We start from the raw sequence: 21,873 nt of genomic DNA, 5'->3' as shown, positions 1-21,873 counted from the left end.
GCTCTTATTTGGAAATGTTGAGAATTTTACTCTGCTAAACCTGGCTATTTTGTATTACTAATACCCTGTACTTTAGGCATATCAAACTATATTTTTCCTACATACCTTTGAGAAAGAGAAAATCAAAGTAAAACGAACTCGATTTTCTCTCCGAAACAAGTGTCAATTCCTACGAAAATCTACTTAATATCGAAGTCATTTTCATACTCAAGCAATCTGCAACGTTTGCTTATACTGTTGGTATACATTAGTGTTTATGAATTTCTACTATAATTTTTTGGCAATTTTTTGAAAACTACTCTATATTACCGATGACGCGCGCTGCGCCAGCTCAGTGCCGCGGCAGAGCTTGTAGAGGCAGGACGTGTGTCGGTCGGCTCCGCACATTTTCAACGGCGACGACGAGGTTTTTTATCATTGTGTGCGGCGGGCGCCGTGTAAAACGCTATACTGTGTGCGTGTAAACCGTAACGAGAGACTTTGATCCTAGCACTGTTTTTATAGTATTATAATTTATAATGGTACAGTTTAATAAACTACCGGACAGGATTAAAAATATTTGAAACGACCTGACATTCTATATGTATTTATTTGACTCAAGATAGTACTCAGGGTCTGATGATGGAGCCGGAAGGTGGTCACCGGTACCAATCAACCATGCAACTAAACCACTTCGTGTTTAGGCTCGTTTTATTCATCTCAACAAGATCTTTGACACAAGATAGTACTCAGGGTCTGATGATGGAGCCGGAAGGTGGTCACCGGTACCAATCAACCATGCAACTAAACCACTTCGTGTTTGGGCTCGTTTGATTCGGCTCAACAAGATCTTTGACTTAAGATAGTACTCAGGGTCTGATGATGGAGCCGGAAGGTGGTCACCAGTACCAATCAACAATGCAACTAAACCACTTCGTGTTTAGGCTCGTTTTATTCGTCTCAACAAGATCTTTGACTTAAGATAGTACTCAGGGTCTGATGATGGAGCCGGAAGGTGGTCACCGGTACCAATCAACCATGCAACTAAACCACTTCGTGTTTGGGCTCGTTTGATTCGTCTCAACAAGATCTTTGGCACAAGATAATACTCAGGGTCTGATGATGGAGCCGGAAGGTGGTCACCGGTACCAATCAACCATGCAACTAAACCACTTCGTGTTTAGGCTCGTTTGATTCGTCTCAACAAGATCTTTGACACAAGATAGTACTCAGGGTCTGATGATGGAGCCGGCAGGTGGTCACCGGTACCAATCAACCATGCCACTAAACCACTTCGTGTTTAGGCTCGTTTTATTCGTTTCTATAAGATCTTTGACACAAGATAGTACTCAGGGTCTGATGTTGGAGCCGGAAGGTGGTCACCGGTACCAATCAACCATGCAACTAAACCACTTCGTGTTTAGGCTCGTTTGATTCGTCTCAACAAGACCTTAGACAAAAGATAGTACTCAGGATCTGATGATGGAGCTGGAAGGTGGCCACGGGTACCAGTCTACCATGTAACTGAACCACTTCGTGGTTGGGCTCGTTTGATTTGTCGCAACAAGATCTTTGACACAAGGTAGTACTGAGGGTCTGATGATGGATCCGGAAGGTGGTGACCGGTACCAATCAACCATGCAACTAAACCACTTCGTGTTTGGCTTCGTTCGATTCGTCGCAACAAGATCTTTGACACAAGTTATTACTCAGGGTCTGATGATGGAGCTGGACTGTGGCCACGGGTACCAGTCTTCCGTGTAACTGAACCACTTCGTGTTTGGGCTCGTTTGATTTGTCGCAACAAGATCTTTGACACAAGGTAGTACTGAGGGTCTGATGATGGATCCGGAAGGTGGTCACCGGTACCAATCAACCATGCAACTAAAGCACTTCGTGTTTGGCTTCGTTCGATTCGTCGCAACAAGATCTTTGACACAAGTTAGTACTCAGGGTCTGATGATAGAGCTGGACTGTGGCCACGGGTACCAGTCTACCATGTAACTGAACCACTTCGTGTTTGGGCTCGTTTGATTCGTCGCAATAAGATGTTTGACACAAGATACTACTCAGGGTCTGATGATGGAGCTGATGATGATAGACAGGTACCCGTCGCCACCTTCGCGCTCCATCATCAGACCCTGAGTACTACCTTGTGTCAAAGATCTTGTTGAGATGAATAAAACGTGCCTAAACACGAAATGGTTTAGTTGCATGGTTGATTGGTACCGGTGACCACCTTCCGGCTCCAACATCAGACCCTGAGTACTATCTTGTGTCAAAGATCTTGTTGAAACGAATAAAACGAGCCTAAACACGAAGAGGTTTAGTTGCATGGTTGATTGGTACCGGTGACCACCTTCCAGCTCCATCATCAGACTCTGAGTATCACCTAGTGTCAAAGATCTTGTTGAGACAAATCAAACGATCCTAAACACGATGTGGTTTAGTTGCATGGTTGATTGGTAATGGTACCTTCCAGCTCCATCATCAGACCCTGAGTACTGTCTTGTGTCAAAGATCTTGTTGAGACGAATCAAACGAGCCCAAACACGAAGTTGTTTAGTTACATGATAGACTGGTACCCGTGGCCACCTTCCAGCTCCATCATCAGACCCTGTGTATCTTCAGTGTCAAAGATCTTGTTGAGACGAATCAAACGAGCCTAATCATGTTACTCCATGGTTGATTGGTATCCGTGACCACCTCAATCATCATCAGATCCTCAGTACCAGTTCGTTTTTAAACCCTCGTTGATACAAACTTTACAACCTATAGGTACCAAATGCAATGACGAAACATGTAAATAAGCGAGTAGGTACCTATAATTTATTTCGAGTAATATACCTTCATAAGTACGAGTATGGGGCTATTCATAAATTACGTCGTTTCAAATGGGAGGAGTGGGGGGGGGGAGGGGTCTGGACATCGGATGATGGTAACATGACGTAGGAGGAAACAGATTCATCCGAAGCTTGATTTTTGGTAGATTTGAGGGGGGGGGGAGGGGGTTTAAAAATCGTCAAAAATAGATGACGTAATTTATGAACAGCCCCTATGTACATTTGCACTGCATTTAGTATTTTCGTACTTACCAAATAACAGTTTTAGAACTTTAAAAGTTAAGTACAGTTAGTGTTGTTATGGTTGATTTCAATATGCTTCGCGAAGGATCAAGAATGTTTAATCCATCATTGTAGTGCGAGTGTGGTAGAAGGGATCGGCGTACTGAGCTCGCACGGCCTGCCGCAGCGCGTAAAATACCTAAACTCGCTCAACGCCGAAATGTAATAGCGCTCTTAAGGGGTCAGGGATTAAGGGGTCGGGGAATGGCGGTTGAAGGGTTGCTAGTTCAGGATCGAGGGATTCCTGGATCAGGGGTTGATGTGCTGTGAGGTTGAGTGATCGGGGGGCTGAGGGATTGGGTCAGTGGCGGGGCGGGCGGATGGATTTAGTTGACAGGAATTATAATTTCCCAGACGGACTCGAGAAAATTCCTGATTTCTATTTACTAAAGTAATAGGTACTTACACGAATTTAGTGTTAAACATGATCTTGTTTTTCATTCATGCGTCGCGCTCTTAACAATGCGTTAAAACTAAAAATGGAAAAATAAAAACTTTTTACAAAAAAAAGCAAACCGACTTCAAAAAGGATGAAATAAAATATTATCCTTTTTGAAGTCTATGCGTTACCAACTGATATGTTTGAAGTCGGTGCCAAGCCAAGTAGTAACAATACCAGACAAAAATAATCAGCTTTATGGCTATAAATCCCATTAGAACTGTACTAATAACTATTATAAATGTGTAAAGAATTCTGTCTGCCTCTTTGTCGCCTTTTCATGGCTAAATAACTGAACCGCCTTAGGTGAAATTTGGCAAGAAGGTAAATTCCTTGAATTTTTTTATATTTTCAAATGTAGTCCTCTGGATAAGGGACGGGAAATAACTCAGTCCCAATCCCACACTTGCGTGCTATAGACTGTTCGAGCATTAGTAAGAAATGCTCTTTAAAAAATACGACGGCAAAAAAATGCATTTATATTTACACTAATGTGCCGACAAACATGGTACAGACTGCGCCAAGAAGGTTTGATCGTGTGTTCTGAGGTGTGTTCTTAGGTCCAGTCGACGTCAATGATATGTTTACACTTTTGCACCTTACTCCTTTGTAATAAGGCGAAAAGTGTAAACATATTTTTAACGTCGACTGTACCTACAGAAAGTACGTTCATTGTCGTCGTGTAAGGCAATCCAACGTAGGTAAATCCTTATCGAATTGCACCAAAGTCATGGTATGCTTAAAAATTGGCTTGGCACCGACTTCAAACATATCAGTTGGTAACGCATAGACTTCAAAAAGGATAATATTTTATTTCATCCTTTTTGAAGTCGGTTTGCTTTTTTTTGTAAAAAGTTTTTATTATTTATATATTTGGATGATATCAGAAACGGCTCTAACGATTTCAATGAAATTTGCTATAAGGGGTTGGATCTCTTAGCTAGGTCTGATCTGTGAGAAAACGCGCATTTTTGAGTTTTTATATGTTTTATAAGCTTTGGTCGGTCTCCCAGATATTCAATCTCTTCTTCCTCGCGTGGGGTCCGCTTGGCATCTAATCCCAGAATTGGCATGGGCACTAGTTTTTACGAAAGCGACTGCCCTGACCTTCCAACCCAGAGAGTTAACTTATTGGGATTAGTCCAGTTTCCTCACATTGTTTTCTTTCACCGAAAAATAGGTATCGGTATATAAATAGGTTTTGGTAAATAGGTATCAAATGATATTTCGTACCAAATATCATTGGTACGAGCTGGGGTTAGAACCCGCGACCTCCGGATTGCAAGTCGCACGCGCTTTCCGCTAGGCCACCACCGCTCCCCCAGATATTCAGTATTAGTTGGTATTAGGGTATGTGCGGAAAGAGAAGAGTCGTAGAATGTATGGGCTCCCCTACATTTCAAGACTCTTCTCTTTCCGCACAGACTCTATCAATAAATTACTTTATCAACGTTTTCAAAAAAAATATTCAATACCTGATTTTCACAGCTTTTAGGGTTCCGTACCTAAAGGGTAAAACGGGACCCTATTACTAAGACTCCGCTGTCCGTCCGTCCGTCCGTCTGTATGTCACCAGGCTGTATCTCACGAACCGTGATAGCTAGACAGTTGAAATTTTCACAGATGATGTATTTCTGTTGCCGCTATAACAACAAATACTAAAAACAGAATAAAATAAAGATTTAAGTGGGGCTCCCATACAACAAACGTGATTTTTGACCGAAGTTAAGCAACGTCAGGCGGGGTCAGTACTTGGATGGGTGACCCTTTTTTATAGATAATGGTACGGAACCCTTCGTTTGCGAGTCCGACTCGCACTTGGCCGGTTTTACCTAAAATAAAATGAAAACATTTATTTAAGTATTTTTTTTATTTTGAATTCAATTACAAGTACATTTTTTTCATATTTGTTATCCGTAGTAGTCCCTGTACCTGAAAGAAATATAATATCATGAATCATGATAGGAAAAAATCTCTGATGTAATAGGAAGAAAGATGATGCAACAATATGGATTCTAATAATGTTATAATCGAGTTATAATTTACTTACCTGGTAGTAACTGTAATTGTGTTCTTCATTCATGGACAAAAAATCCATTATTTTCAACCACAGGAAATATTATACATTTCTTTTTTATTGCAGTGAGGATGTCCTGATTGTAAAAATCAAAGAGATTAGGTAGAGTACAATTTCTAATTATCTTTGTAAAAAATAAACAAATACGCGTAGTCATTCGCTTTTTGAAAATAAGAAAAATTAAATAAACATATAAAAAAAAAACAATACGAAATTTAGGTGTAAAAAAATTACAAAAAGTTATATCCCAGCATACAATGCTGGGGATCGAACCGGGAACTTTCCGATTGAAAGCAAAAAAGCGACTGTTTGCAAAACACGCCATGATAGTTCTTAGCTAAGCTGACGAATTTCGGGTACTTATTCTCGCTTCAGTCGATTAAGTACCTGTCAACAAAATTGCACTAAACATGACGGCACTCCAAATTCGCGCCGTGGTCAGCCCGGCAACGTCGGAAATAGTATGGCAACGTCGCAAATGTATCTGTACACGACATTTGTGACACACACATAGGTAAAATTGATGAAAATTTAAGTATGATTATTGCATGATTTCTGTATGAAACATTGTTTTCCTATTAATTTCGCGCAAACGAATATTCGAAAGTAGATAAATGCGGAAATATTTATGTACTAATAGTGTGTAGTGACTTAATGCAATGCGATTGAATTTTGTATGAAAATCGAACCACCTTAAAATCAATATCATTATCATCGACACAGCAACTATAGCAACAGTCGGTAAATCGTTCAGGGTGTTGGTTAGTGGTTACATTTATTAATTTTTGCAAATGATGTTCTACAAAGTAACGTTTAAGTATAACGTTTGTAAAAAACGGGGAAAGTTTTCCATTGGACTTAGAAAACAAATTGACATAATTGTCGGTATGTTTTATAATTATAGACGAAGGATTTTGCGGTATTATAAATCGGAATAAAGTCCGTAGAGTCATATTATTTAATTAGTTTTATGATAATATGCAGCACTTAAAAGTAATTGAAGTTTTATCATAAGATAACATTGCTTTCAATGATAGGGTAGATATTAATAAAATCGATCGGAAATAAGACAAACGCATTTCATTTCATATACTTATTAGATACATTTTTTTTTTAATTTTCAAGTCCATGATTATTTTACTGAGCATTTTTTTTACATCCATTGTTACAGAAAAAGAACTGCTATACCTGCAAATCTTCAGAAAATTCACGTTTGTACGGGACAACGGTAGATAATTTCGTGGAATGCTCCTAATAAGTATATCACCTAATCCAAATTTAAATCTTAGAGGTAGAAGGTACTTATGTTCCGTAACCTTTTGTATGCTAACTGTAAAATTTGGGCTGTATACAAGTTTGGTACAGTTGAGTCACTCAGATATCTAGACGATAAAGTGTATGTTGTGCACTTTGGCTGCTTCAATTAGGTACTTATCTGATGGCGACTGTACTAACTAAAGCGACTAGTAGGTAAGTAGGTACCTAATAATATTCGGTTCTTGGAATGTTGTTGCCGCTACATAGTATCAATTCCCACTCCTAGCCCTGAGCTGTCATTGTGATCGCTGACCGATCTATGCTTCAGGTAAACCAGTAAAGAGAGGACTCGAGAACGTCGGCGGTCTTCACCATTGGGGAGACACTCCTGACTTCGGGCAAACTCGGCTGCTTTCGGCTCAGCATTGCTCCGAGCAATTATTAGGGTTGACACAACTTGACGTCCCTTTGCGTGCACGACCACAAATAAGATAATTATCTACTTTAATTTTGACAACCCTAAGTAGGTAGTCCAAAGGGATAGTGCCATAAGTTAGAAAAGGATATCACGATTCGACCCTGAATCGCTGTCAAACTTCGGTTTTGTAGGAAGCGTCCTTTCTGTAGTACAGTCAACAACAGAGCTATGAATACAGGCAAAGTGCCAAAAATATGTATACACGACCTTAATGTACAGGCAATAAAGTACTGTATACATATTTTTGACACTTTGCCCGTATTCATAGCTCTGTTGTTGACTGTACTATTACTTATTCTGTGGTATTAATAAACTAAATTAATAGTACATTGTGCAACATGGGGCGTAAGTTGAATATTGCAAACGAGAGTAAGTTAAATCGCGACGGCTTGCCGGAGCGATTTATAGACTCGAGTTTGCAATATTATTACGCCCCGAGTTACACACAATGTTTTTCATCACACTTGCGATACAAAAATTAAGTATAAAGACAAAAAACTGTTAATTATGGCACTAGAAACTTCATAACTCCCTAGGGAGAACGCTTTTTCTATTACTCCCGCTAAACCTGCGTGCAATTCCACGTTTACTGAGCGAGTGTGATGAAAAATAATAATCTCACTTATTTCAGGTAAGCAATGTGAACATGTAAAGTTATGCATTCGAGTAGGCTGGCATGCAAACATTTCTGCGAGCAATTAAATTTGCATGCTGTTAAATCAAATCAAGCACGAACATTTAAAATTACGTGCGAAACGGTGTCCATGCACTCGTATGACTGGTAGACACCGTTTCTAAACCAGGAATAATTAGCAGTATGGTTGATTAATTCACAAGTTATTTTTTCAATAAAAACTGACCAACGTAGATTCTAATAATCCTAATTTTACTTTGGCGAGTAAAGTTTTCCCTTCCGTATGTACCTTTAAACTAAAATATTATGTACATTTTTAACAGCGACACTGCTCGTTATGACTAGGTAGTTTATATCTTAACTATTTATTTTCATGTTTTTTTATTTGAAATTAATATGATACTGTCCCACTGCCTTTGGCTCGGATATATTCACATCTTCTATCGGTATCATCACTTCACCTTTCAATTCGACTCCACCATTTCTAATAGCTGGGTATATAATATATGTAATATTTATGAGTTAATCTCATTAAAGATTAATATAGTAAGTACTTACATAAATTATCATCTTTAAATAAATATCCTACCCGTCTGTGCGGTCTGTTGACATCCGGAAAACACAACATTCATAATTTTATGTCTTTCCTATAACTAACAGAGTCTAACTATAAGAGAGAGTATAACTAACAGAAAAGGTATAAGGGTATACTTGTTGGAATGCTGTAATTCCTTATTTAGAAGACTTTCCATTATTTTCTTCAAGTTCAAAGTCCGTTTAATATCAATTTCGCTTGTGCTGTATTTACTCGTTGCATTTTCTACATCTATTTAATGCAGTAAATAACCTGTAGGGCTAAGATGATCGGCTCTTTATCATTTGTCACCATGCCTGTCACGTTCTAACAAATAAGTAAGTGCGAAAGTTACGCATGGCATGACAGGTGATGAAAAGCAGGGCTCGGAAACCGTTTTATTTTTCAAACCGGTTTCGTTCACTCACCCGGGAACGAAAAGGATTTCGTTTCTGTTTGCGATTACCGGTTAAAGAACTGTTCTATTAAGAACTGATTTATGCCTAATTCGTTCGCCTTCCGTTTTCGTGGAACGAAATTAACCGGGTAAATGGGAATTATCGAAGCGAGCTAGAACGAGTAAGTATTGCTATATCTTTCACGTATGACAACGAGTTTAACCGAGAGTCTCCGAAAGCCAAGAGTAACCGGTATTATATCGTTCCCTGCGAAGTATAAAGTTCCCTCTTCTTACCGGTTAGGAGAGAGAACGTAAAATTTTAGTTCGCGTTCCATCAATTAACCGGTTTTTTAATGAACGAAATAATATAACGGTTTTGGAACGATATTAATAGGTATTTCAATACCGATTCCGAGCCCTGGATAAAAATGCGACCATGATACCACTTCCTCCTGAACTCAATTATGTTTTCATGGATATAAAAGTATTAGTGTGGCTTCAGTGTATTGTATAGGTATTAAAGTGTTAAAGCTACTTATTGAAGCCAGTTTATAATGCTGTAAATAAAATGTGACGTTTTCAACCAAAAGGTACCACATTGTCGGTTGTCGATAAGGTTGATTTCAAATTGAAGCTATATGGCAATAACGCCTTATTGACAACCGACAATAAGTACCCTTTTTGTTGAGAATGGCACAAATTCTGTATGTACAGGACGTAAACACTTGAGTGGTTTTATAGTTTTATATAATGTTGTTTATTGATCATAGTCACGCGGCGAAGCCAAATTTGATAAGAAGGAAGTTTATCACTTTCTGGAAATAGTGTAATCGACATCTGTACCTAACTTCAGGACGTTTCAATAGCAAAATTGTATGATTTATAAGTACCTAATATGAAAATAAGATAGTCACAGGCTACTCAGCAGGCAGGATACTACTTAACAAAATCGTATTATCTAAGTTTTAAGTAGGTATTTCGGATTTAGTTAGATTCAGACCAACATATCTCTTATGCTTCGTAGATTTGAAAAACGATTCTTCAGTAGTTGCAAAGTTTATTAAGCAAGCTGATCTACCTATTAGACCCATTCTACCGTGCACATAGGTTAGATAAAGGCATTATATTATTACATCCACGTTACAGCACCTGATACAAGATCAAAGCATCTTACAGCTTTCACGGCAAGATTATGCAACTGGCACACGCTTCTAACAGTTTTATATCCAAACAAATTGTCCACGGGAAAATAGATTATATACAAAGAAAAGGATTACATACACAAAGTAATGGATTACAGTGTGCAATTGAGTAACTTGATAATTGTAAGCTTTGATAAATGGTATCAAAGACGGGTTTAGACGCATGCTATAACTGATGGCGCGAGGCAATGTAGTTATAATAAAACACTGGTGAAAGTGAAATGGATAACTTGAATGAATCTCTCTTAATAGTCGTATTCGATATTGCTCGAATATAAAAAATCGATAGCCGTAAAAATACGAGCGTGAATGAAAAAGCGAGGAATTTAGTAATATATGGCTATGATGCGATAGATGAACTTGTATGAATTACTGCAGTATTTTTTCTACTGTTTTTGACGCACGTTGCAATTAATTAGTAATGATTATGAATTATGAGTTAACTTAACGTTTTTCCGTTGATTCATAAAAAAAACGATTTGCTGGCCGTGAACCCAAACACGTTTCTATGTAGGTAGGTACACATATATAGATTTATCTACTATAGCTAAATATTATTATTTAAACAATTATATTTAAAAATCAACTAATACAGAGGTTCTAAATTATAAACCATTTTACACAAGCTACGTCTTAGCATCTATCGGCAAACCAAATCGCAGAAAACCATCTTCAAATTGATTGTCGCTCAATTAACGAGCTCTTTCTCAAAGGTCAACTAAGATAACCTTAATAATTGGTAATTCTCCAGTAATAAGTATGAGAGTGTACATAGTCAAAGCAACCATTGTATACATACAGTATTATAATGATAGGCATCACCTCAATACCACGATATCACCACGTAAACTTTGAACTAGAAGCATTCATTATCATTCTCGCCCAACGTGTTTACTGAACCAACACACGGTGACCTTTCAACACTTAAAAGATTTAAATATCAAACATAAGAAATAATTATTCGTCCTAAACACAAGGTTTAGAAACAACGAGCATACAACTTCAAGTCATTCATTCACTATGAAATGAATGAAAATTTAATGTAGTCACAAAATGTCAGGCAATTCCTAGATAAGTAATGTTGATGTAGGTAGTTAGTAGGTAAGTATTGGATACTTGCATTTAAGTTAATTCAGAAGAATAATAAGTTAACGTAAGATTTTATGCAAAAAAATAATCCACCATTGTGTTTTGAATGTGTAAAAAACTTACTATAAAAACTTAAACATAGTTTTACAGTTACCTAAAGTTGGAAACGACAAGAATTCAAGAAAAAAGATACAGAACAGTAACTGGAAATTACGTCTTTAAGCACCTATCAAGACTAAAACAAAACAGTAAGTAGACAGACGAAAATTGCACGGTAGTTGAGTAAGTAAAAGATTGCTATCAGCAATCAATGAATAGCAGAGTGAGGCCGCGTGACTTCCTAGAGAAACATTTTCTTGGCTCAGACTTGTCTTACAACTTTCCAGCTTTTGTAAACAGTACGTTTACCTGTACTGATGGATTGTGAGCGACTGCTTAGATACATAATGCCTAAGTGCCCTTGCCAAGTACAGTCAAAAGTATCCAAGGGAGTTACGAAATTTGTGACAACCCTGGTGTTTCTACGTAGGCAGTGAGATTCGAAACTTTAAATTATTTATTAAATACATGGTAATTAGCATTATTACACTAGAAAAAAACTCGTGTAAATAAGGTAGCTAGTTCGCTGGATCGCTGCATTATGCCTGCATTATGTAAAGTCATGATATTTAATTAGTTTGTTTCCCTTTACAAATGCTTGACGTTGATTTTTGAGTGTGAAGTTTTGAAGTGACGATTCATTAAAAGTAACTGGTAGGAAACTATATAACAGCCTAATTCTTGCATACTGACTATAACTTTAATTATTACAATTTTTATAGTTTAACAGTAGTAGTTGAAGATGGGACATGAAGCCTTTATTTTATAAGGTTTGTACGATGTTAAAACAAAGTGTCAGTGGTCGAAAACAAAACTGCAAGTTGATGATGATTTGATGATCATCTAATTTGGAAGTTAAAATTTAAAATAGAAATCCTTTTATGAATTAAAAATGGTTAACTCTAATTACAGTCCCGATGTTATAATTAAATTCTAATGAGTTACAGAATATCAATTTGGATGAATTACGGTTAAATCTTTTTGCAATTAACTTCTTACTAATGCATTATGGATTATGGATATGAATTAGTAAACGCTCAACCAAGTTATTTTACAATTGTAAGTCTCCATTTGCACGTGCTTCAAAATTAAATAAAAGTTCTCTATCATTCCATCAAATGTGTTTCATACGGGTCACCGAACATTGTAAATTCCCATTTGTCTCACTTCAATAAGCATACGTTATTAGGTCGGTTTGCGGAATACCGCATACCCATGTTTAATTTTGAACTCTGTGCGAATATTAATAAGGTATAATGTGACATTTGTCACGCTTACGATTTACATTTGCTTGTCATTCGCTCCAATAATAACTGCTAACGGTCAGTTTGAGTCCGTTCGGTGGCTAATTAAATAATTGTCGGGTTGAATACAATGGTGCACGGGGGATCGATCAAATATAGTCGCAAAGCAAACGTCATTTTAATCCAACACAAATACCTAAAGGATAAAGGATAAAGCTTGCAGTGCGAGGTGAATACCAGACATCAAACGACCTTATTGCCAAAGGACGATACTTTCAGGCAAAGATGAATGATTGAATGATTGTTAGAGGAGCCTTAAGATTTAAATTTCATCTAAAACAAAACCCAGGAAGTTAATCTGTTTGTAGGAATAAAAATAGGTTGTACTACTGGTGTTACAAAATAATCTAGCATTAAAACATTAACAAGGATCTCGTGTAAAGGAGCAGGAAACAAATATAAAAATACTAATGGAGGAAGTGAGAAGGATGGAAGTGCAACGTTGCGGCACAGTACACTAAGAACAGTAGTGAATCTAAGGCCGCTCGGCAAGTTATTTACCTACTCTTGCGTTGGTGCTTAGGGTTGTCACTTTTATTTTTAGTTAAATATTATTTGCGTATTATGAGTAACACTAGGTTTCTATTTATATAATATAATGAAATGTTCTAACAATTCATAAATGACGTATAAATAAAACGCTTTTTAAATATTTACATTAGGAAATGGCATTTATTAAAAAAATTATAAATTCAATACAGAAAAAAAGTTCCTCCGGTTTCTGCATGTTCGGGACGCTTTACTGTTAGCGGTTAAAGGAAAGTAAATTCTCATCCTTACGTATAACATTAGTAAAAAGGTTTTAGGGAAGCATGGGCAGGGCATCGTATTCTATGTCTTTTAATTGTTCCTAAATTGACGTGCCGATTTTAATGTTGATGTGGTCCTTTTCAAACGCTTTGCGAAACACCTTCTCCATCCTTCCTATATTCACGACGAAGTCATCGGGTGGGACTATGAGTAATTTCGATCTGTACCATAATTCCTGTAATTAATGTATTGTGAAGAATGACAAGTCCGGGTTTGAGGAGTCGTTATTGTGACACCCAAAGACACTACAATATTTTTTTCCTCTGTTCGAAGTCATGATCAAAAAAATTAAGGCCGGTAAGAGCAGTCAAATGCGAGCGGGCGTGCAGCGTACTCGAATGCGCGCGATCACAATCGGCCCACACTGCCGCCACCGTATTCCCCCGTATATTATGCTAATGTGTGCGTGGCAGCGCGTGCGTACACGGCGCCCGGCGCGCACGCACACATTCAAGCCGGCAGCGCCACATTTCTATGAAGATTCACTACTGTTCTTGTACTGTGGTTGCGGTAACCTAAGTACTGCAGTGACGCGTGTGCTGGCCCTGGCACGGTTCGCAAATACGAGAAATAAATGCATTGGGAATGTAAATTTATTAGGGGTAATAATAATAATTCAGCCTATATACGTCCCACTGCTGGGCACAGGCCTCCTCTCATGCGCGAGAGGGCTTGGGCTATAGTCTCCACGCTAGTCCAATGCGGATTGGGGACTTCACATACACCTTTGAATTTCTTCGCAGATGTATGCAGGTTTCCTCACGATGTTTTCCTTCACCGAAAAGCTAGCGGTAAATATAAAATGATATTTCGTACATAAGGGTTAGGTTTCGTACGTAAGGTTTCGTATATTAGGGGTAAGTATCTATATGTCGTAGTCAGATCGTATAATCCGCCGTATTACATTACGGCTAGCCGTTATCAAAAACAGGGGCGTTTTGAAATGCGGCGGTTCGACGATTAGCCGGATTGTCATTGCGATACGTTCTTCAATAAGGCGGCCAACGTTTAGCCGCATCGTACTACTATTTTAGATTGTAGAGTGACCAGGCTCCAATTTCACCACGGTGACAGGTGCGACAATTGTAAAACATCACTGTTGCTGACGTCACAGGCATCCATGGGCTACGGTTACCGCTTACCATCGGGCGGGCCGTATTCCTGTTTGCCACCATCATTGTTTTATTAAAAAAAACTTTATTATATCGGAAAAAAACAGATATTTCTCTTGCTAAGTTTATGACAATTGTCACAAGAAACACTACAATTGTCACGAATTTCCGACATATAACTCATTACCTGTCAAGAATTACCTACAATTCTTCTAAATCTTGACAATTGTCAGAAACTATTTAAAAAAAACTTTATTATATCTAAATATCTGTTTTATTCCGGTATAATAAAGTTTTTTTTAAATAATACAATGATGGTGGCAAACAGGAATACGGCCCGCCCGATGGTAAGTGGTAACCGTAGCCCATGGATGCCTGTGACGTCAGCAACAGTGATTTTACAATTGTTGCGCCTGTCACCGTGGTGAAATTGGGGCCAGTTCTTTCGGTCGCCCACGTAACCGGAGTTTGACAATGTTTGCAATTTAATTTATTTTTACCATGGTCCCACCGCACTACATGTGTTTCTTTTCCAAAACATTTCCTTCACAACTTAAATAGACGGAGCCCCGCAAGCGGGGCTCCTATTTCTGGGCGGTTTGCCCTTCGGGCATCTGAAGCTACCTAACGAACCTAACCTACTTACCTACCTACGCTTTTTTCCCCAAAGTGTAATGTTTTCACGGACGTCTCACTAAATCAATAGGTAGGTAGGTTAGGTTCGTTAGGTAGCTTCAGATGCCCGAAGGGCAAACCGCTCAGAAATAGGAGCCCCGCGAAGCGGGGCTCCGTCTAGTTAAGTTGCGAAAGAAATGTTTTTTGAAAAGAAACAGTCCGACGAACTCCATTTTTGATGGACACCCCAGCGTTTGTCAGGCAGCGCCACGGGTGTTAAAAATGGGAACTAAAAACTGTCAAAGCGGCGGCTAATGACTCGCTGTATTACATTACGGCTAGCCGTGTTGAAGAACGTATGGCGCCGAATACATTCCGGCGGATTCTCATTCAGCCGCATTCAATCCGGCTAATCGTTAAACCGCCGCATTTCAAAACGCCCCTGTTTTTGAAAACGGCTAGCCGTAATGTAATACGGCGGATTATACGATCCGACTGCGACATATATAATGTTTGCTCGTGTTACAGGGCCCACCCCGTATTTTACGTGGCTTAAACAAATTTTACAGGCATTACAAAAGTAAGATGGAAATTAATCGTAATCAATCGGATGTTTAGTTACGCCGACAGATAGCTTCATTAAATAAGTATGAAATTGGCTTCGCTTTAGTCATTGCAGATATAGTCTGTCGATTTGTAACTGGCCCCGAGCCGCTAATCCTTTGTCTATTGTTAAGTAAAACCGCACGTGCCTCTACCTGTAAAAAAAGGGTCGTGTAATTATCTTCGGTTACTGAGTGCTGGCGAATCGAACCAGTCTAAAATGTGTTATCCAGATGCGTAACAAAGGCGCGTTATCGGAGAGCGCACCTACACTGGTTTTTTGAGCGTTGGACTCAAAGAATATAATACTCATGGTTGGACTAGCCCGCGCTCAGGTGCCAATTAGAATAATTAAGACCCTTTTTTGCAGGTAAGTAGCACGTGCGGTTTTATTTAACAATACACAAAAGATTAGCAGTTCGGGGCCTGCTACGAATCGACAGACTATACCTAACACAACGACAGTCAACGACTACACATTTGAACGAAGTGGATCGAACGTGGAGCATCATGCATATTGCCTTCTTCTTCGTCGGTCCTTCATTACTGAGGACCCTGACCACTTGGTTTTGCAGCTTCTGTAATTTGTCTCCATCGGTCTCGGTTTCTCGTAGCCCTCACCGCTTGACGAAGGTGGCCTTTGTAACTTGGTCAGACCATCTAGTTGGCCGGGAGCCCTGAGGTCTTTTACCTTTTGGAAGGCGAAAAATCTTAGGACCTATTTTGCCTACAGCAAGCCTATTGGATGTTCTTGACGCGTAAGGGCTTCTTGAATGATGCAGTGAAGCAGAAGGATGGTAATTCAACTTTAAACCAGGTTTAAACGGCATAAAAAGCATTGGTTCCATTCTACAGATCCATTATATCTAAGCCCGGTCCAGACAGGAACAATTTTTCGCCATTCTGATTAATTTGTCTGATCAAATCAGGCCGTGCCGCCGATTCAAATCACGCCGATTATGAACGATATTATAGATAAAATGGAGGTGCGGACGTAAAAATACCAATTTGTGCCGCTAGTATTCGCGTTTGGAGGCATTTTTTTTAATTAGAGCGCTCAAATATCGCCATAAATCTAAAATTGGTGATTAAATGGGAGATTGACGCCAATTACTTTTCTGATCTATCGTCTGGACTGGCCTTTACTTTTTAGGCCTCAGGGCATTAAGTACTACATACCTAGTAGGGATGCGAATACGATAGCGTCATATAATGTAATTACTTCCTAGGGGTGGCCAAAGAGGGGCATAGCGATTTTAATTGGAAACTGGCGTTTAGTCCCAAGGGGATCTTTAGTCAACAAATCAGCTTCAAATAGATTGTAAATTCCTAGAATATTCTAGGAACACGTAAGCTTTCACTGCACGCGTAAGAGCAAGTAACCGCGTTGTATCTTTCTAAACAATTGTTAGGAATAAATTAAATTATACTATTGTTACAGCACCAATCCAAGCACGGAAACAAACGCTCGTAATGTGAGAAACAGCGTGTTTTAGAGGTACTTAATACTTTATCTGATGAAGTTGTAACAGAGATTTATATATGGCACTCGCTAATTAGTATTTTTAAATTAAGTTTGCCTACATTACACAAGTCTCTTAAGTCAATTTGAAATTGGATAAGAAACTTTGACGATACAGAAGATATAGATAGTGTACAAGTGGGAGCCTTTGTAAATATGGATTTGAGGGGAGTTTGGTCGATGAAATACCGACAAATAAGTATAGTATGATCGCGTGACAGCCGCGAATAGAACCACTAGAATAAAAACGTACATGTATCAGGGAACAATAGGCTTTATAACCATGGTGTAAGAGTGACGAAAGCTACCAGGTTAAGTTGGTATACAAATTCGCCGGCGACGGTACGGCCAGGTCCGCGGACGCGCCTGATCGACCGAGTAAAAAACACTTGATTTGGATCGAGTTCCGTTGCCGGTTACGCACCGGCTGGTATAATAGTGGCTACTGTACTAACAGCAACAATAGCTGACCATTGATCGACCTTGTCTCGGTGTGGTAAGGTTTACGAATGGTTAACTGTGTCGACGATGATACTCGTAATGTAGAGCATTGTGGACGAATTCCAATCAGCTATGAATGGGCATTTTGCGAGCGTCTGGTAACGCCCAGTTTATACAGGCGCTAGACATTTTCTTACCTAGATGTAAGTAGGTAAGGTATAGGTATACGTTTCATATTGATACTGGGTTAGTGGTTAGTAACACCAGTAATAAACTGGGAATAGAAAACGAGAGGTAAGTAGGTATATCTATGTCTGAACCTTAAGGTTAATAGGGTTCACCTCTAGGTCAACGCGCTTTAGCCTAAGTAACATTATCTGGTAGATACTTAGAGCGCGTAGGTAACGTTAGATCTTGTCTTGCTTGCAATAGTCTTTTTATCGAAGCAACCTTCGATGGTTGTCTAAACAATGAACTATTACATAAATGTTTAAGGCACTAAATGTGTGGGATAGACTAACATTTACTTAATAGTAAGTAAATATCCCAAGGAGACGATGATTTAATTCAAAATTCCAACGTAACCGTAACCACCCAAGTAGCAATTTGTGGTTCTATAGTAGTCGATAGAACGTTTCCCAAATACCACCTAAGGTCCTATAAAAGACCAAAGAAGATTGTATAAAGCCGAAATGGCGCATCTTATGTGCCATTCAGTGATATAGTAGACCTGTAGCAGTGTCAGTCGTGACGTTTTAGGTCTATAAAAGTGATGTGATGATCACTTTTGTGCTAATTTGTTGTCAGTAACGCCATTATAGTGTTAATTTACACTATAGTAGCATTTGAGATTCCATTATAGTGCTTGTTTTATACTATAGTAGTATTTGAAATTCTATTATAGTGCTTTTTTATACTATTGTAGAATTCATAGTTCCTTTACTACGCAATTTGCTATCAAGTTTTCCATCAACTGTTGTGAGTGGTTTTGTTGTGAGTTTACTTCACAAAAACGGTACTAAGTAAAATGGTGATAAGTAAACACTATTAATATGCGTCATTTAGATGTCGATTAATTCGGTCCTTAGTGCAAAAAGTATATGGGACGGAAGTTTTACCGTTAGAATAGTATTAGGTTAATGAGGAATTTTAAATGCCCCCTCGATTTATTTATGTTTTCAATAAAATATTATGATATTCACCATAGTTACTACTATACAGCCAAGAAGTAAATCCGACGCTTTTATAGGCTAACTATAGAACTTACGACGAAATATTCACCGCCATCATGATTAAAATTAGGGTTCCAAAAGAATTTTGCTGTGACCCAGTTACACCTATAAACTCTTTAGGAAGACATAGGATTTTTTTAAATTTAGATGTACCTAGTCATTACTGTTGTTCTCTTTTTCAGTGTGATTGGTAAAAAAATGTGCTAATTATGGATGTCGATAAATATCTAAACCGTCACGATTTTATGCTTGTATTAAATCATTGATGATAAATCTGAACTACAATCACTAATATCACTGGGGTCTTTTTTATCAATTCAAAATATAAAAATATTTTGTACGGAACCACATTATGTGGCTTAGGCTTAAACTTATATAAGCAAGATATAAGTAGCCATTACAGATCAAATTTATCATTTACAAGTAGTCGTCTTCTACCTTTATGTATCTAACTCGGTTTATAAAAGACATAAAAACTCAGCTATAACGCTGTTGTCTATTAAAAGAAAAAACAAAACCACTATACAACAGTTATGTGATATAAAAGAGTAATTGTGACGTTTACAGCGATGAGATATAATAGGGATTTAAAAACTACTAAAGCGCTTTTTAACGCTATAAATATGTCCCAAAAACGCTAGGTACTATTATAGAGCAAAACAGTTTTATAATAGTGTTCATATGACTACTAAAATATTATGTACTATAGCAGTGATCTCTAAAGCCACTATATCCTAAAATCATTGTATAGTTGGATTTTTGTCACTGTTAAAACACAAAACTATAGCGGCTTGCAGGGAACCTTAATAGCGCAAACTACTAAAGTATTATGTACTATAGCAGTGATCTCTAAAGCCACTATATCCTAAAATCGTTGTATAGTTGGGTTTTTGTCACTGTAAAAACACAAAACTATAGCGGCTTGCAGGGAACCTTAATAGCGCAAACTACTAAAGTATTATGTACTATAGCAGTGATCTCTAAAGCCACTATATCCTAAAATCGTTGTATAGTTGGGTTTTTGTCACTGTTAAAACACAAAACTATAGTGGCTTGCAGGGAGCCTTAATAGCGCAAATTTGTTACATAAAAGTGATTCCAAATACTATTATACAGTAATATTGCTCTATAGTGTTTATATTTGAACCTGTTATAGTACACGCCTATAACGGCTCTATAAAATGGTGAAGTAAACCTTTACATCAATTTCTTATAAAATATATTAGCTGTATAAGCCTATAGAGCAAAAAGGTGTTGCCAAACGCTTTTATACGACAGGTGGTCACCTCTGAAACCTTAATACCACGTCTATACAAGCTTTTAGTGATAGAAACCAAAATTATAGGACTAAAATGTTACTTGGGCAGTAACCACACACCTAAATACGCTTTTGAAGAGACGTGCACTTCTCCAAGTAGGTAGCTTGTAGGTATTGAGTTCATTAAGTCAAATAGATTAGGTCAAAGGGTCACTTTTGGTCACCAGCTCGTAAAAGTTAATAATAATAATAAGAAAATGACGAATCTCACTTGATCAGACAGATTGTCGCACCACTGATGTGCCGCAGTCTTCTTTCCACCATTCAATCCATTCGTTAGATGCGGCGTCAGCGGAGACCCAGTGAACAGGTCCTCCGTCACACTGGAGTCGGAGAATATCCGACTCCTGGTCTCCGGAGGCGGACCCTGAGGCCCCACGAAGTCGAACTGCCCGTCCCACATATCATATTCTAGCTCCAAGCTGTCTTCCACTTCCACCGGCTCCATCGCGCCGCCAGAGCGGTTGAACAATCCCGATTTAAACATCAACACTGCACTACCCTCCGAAACGTGTGCGCAAATTAGTTTTTCATCTACCCACACACTTGTCTATGATACTTACGTTACGTTTAAATTTTAAAGCTTAACTTAATGGCACACTAGACTTAAAGCGGTATTGATGGACACCAATGACCACGTAATGTATGACTATTATTAAATTTGCACTGCATACACGTAACGCACTGTCACAGCTCACATAAGAGGCTTTAGAAAATCTCTTGCACAGTCACTTGACCGGTATCTGTTAACTTCAAAACAATGTCTGAACTCCCTAATTGTTATCATAAAGTAGAATTAAGATTATATCGCGTAAGACAAAACGCCGCCGATTTAAATTTTTCAACGGTCGCGTTGACATCGTATTGTCTATGGGCGTCAGAAAACTAAATATCCAGGTGGAATGTTACGATTTTAATTTCGAAATTAGAACAGTTTGGACGATGTAGCGTAACGCGTGAGTCGGGCGGAGAATCGCGATCGGCACTAACCGGCGGCGCGCCCCTCCCGCTGTGACTACGACACTATCAGCGTTCGGCCGCCACACAACATACATACAAATACAAATAAAGTTTATTCGCTCTGTGCGCATATGCACCAATGTCTGATATGCAGAGGCAATAACCCCTAGCTCCCCCAACCCGCTGGGTGCATCTCGTAATTTTACGGGCGAGGGCCCATCATTATTGCGTTGGTCGACAGATGGGGGACCTTGCAAACACTTTGGAGATTTTATTTGCATTCTAAAATGTCTGTAAAAAGGCGCCCTGATAAATAAAATCCAACCAAGGGTAAATTACTTTCACGTACTTTTTTTAGGAACAATGAAAGGAGAAAAGGTGCATTGGAATTTTGTGCTTAGGTACAAAATTTCCTAAACAAAACAAATCAAATAATATATAGCCATCCAAAAGAGATACGGCCGTTTATGCCGCAAAAAAATTATACCTACCTATTTCGACACTCTCAAGGGAATCAAAATTGATAGGGTACTTCCCGTTGACTTAGAACTATGAAATTTAGCAAATAATATCGCCCAACACTACAAATATACAGGGAAAAAT

At 38.5% G+C, this 21,873-nt stretch overlaps 1 protein-coding gene across 5 annotated transcripts in view; it reads right to left on the bottom strand.

Moving 5' to 3' along the window:
• The window catches only part of LOC134795587 (rab11 family-interacting protein 4), a 135,052-nt gene that overhangs the window by 20,425 nt on the left and 92,754 nt on the right, over positions 1-21,873 (bottom strand). Inside the window, exon 1 of one of the 5 annotated variants that reach the window (XM_063767483.1) lies at positions 20,522-21,307. The exons of the other annotated variants lie outside the window; for them this stretch is intronic. Coding sequence (XP_063623553.1) covers positions 20,522-20,797 — 276 coding nt within the window. The 5' untranslated portion in view covers positions 20,798-21,307. Of the gene's footprint in view, positions 1-20,521; positions 21,308-21,873 lie in introns of those variants that run through there. 5 annotated transcript variants of the gene reach the window in all.

This window comes from Cydia splendana, chromosome 12 (assembly GCF_910591565.1).
Source record: "Cydia splendana chromosome 12, ilCydSple1.2, whole genome shotgun sequence".
NCBI classification, from domain to species: domain Eukaryota; kingdom Metazoa; phylum Arthropoda; class Insecta; order Lepidoptera; family Tortricidae; genus Cydia; species Cydia splendana.
The sequence above is the reverse complement of the archived record's forward strand: the minus strand, read 5'-3'. Positions and strand labels throughout refer to the sequence as shown.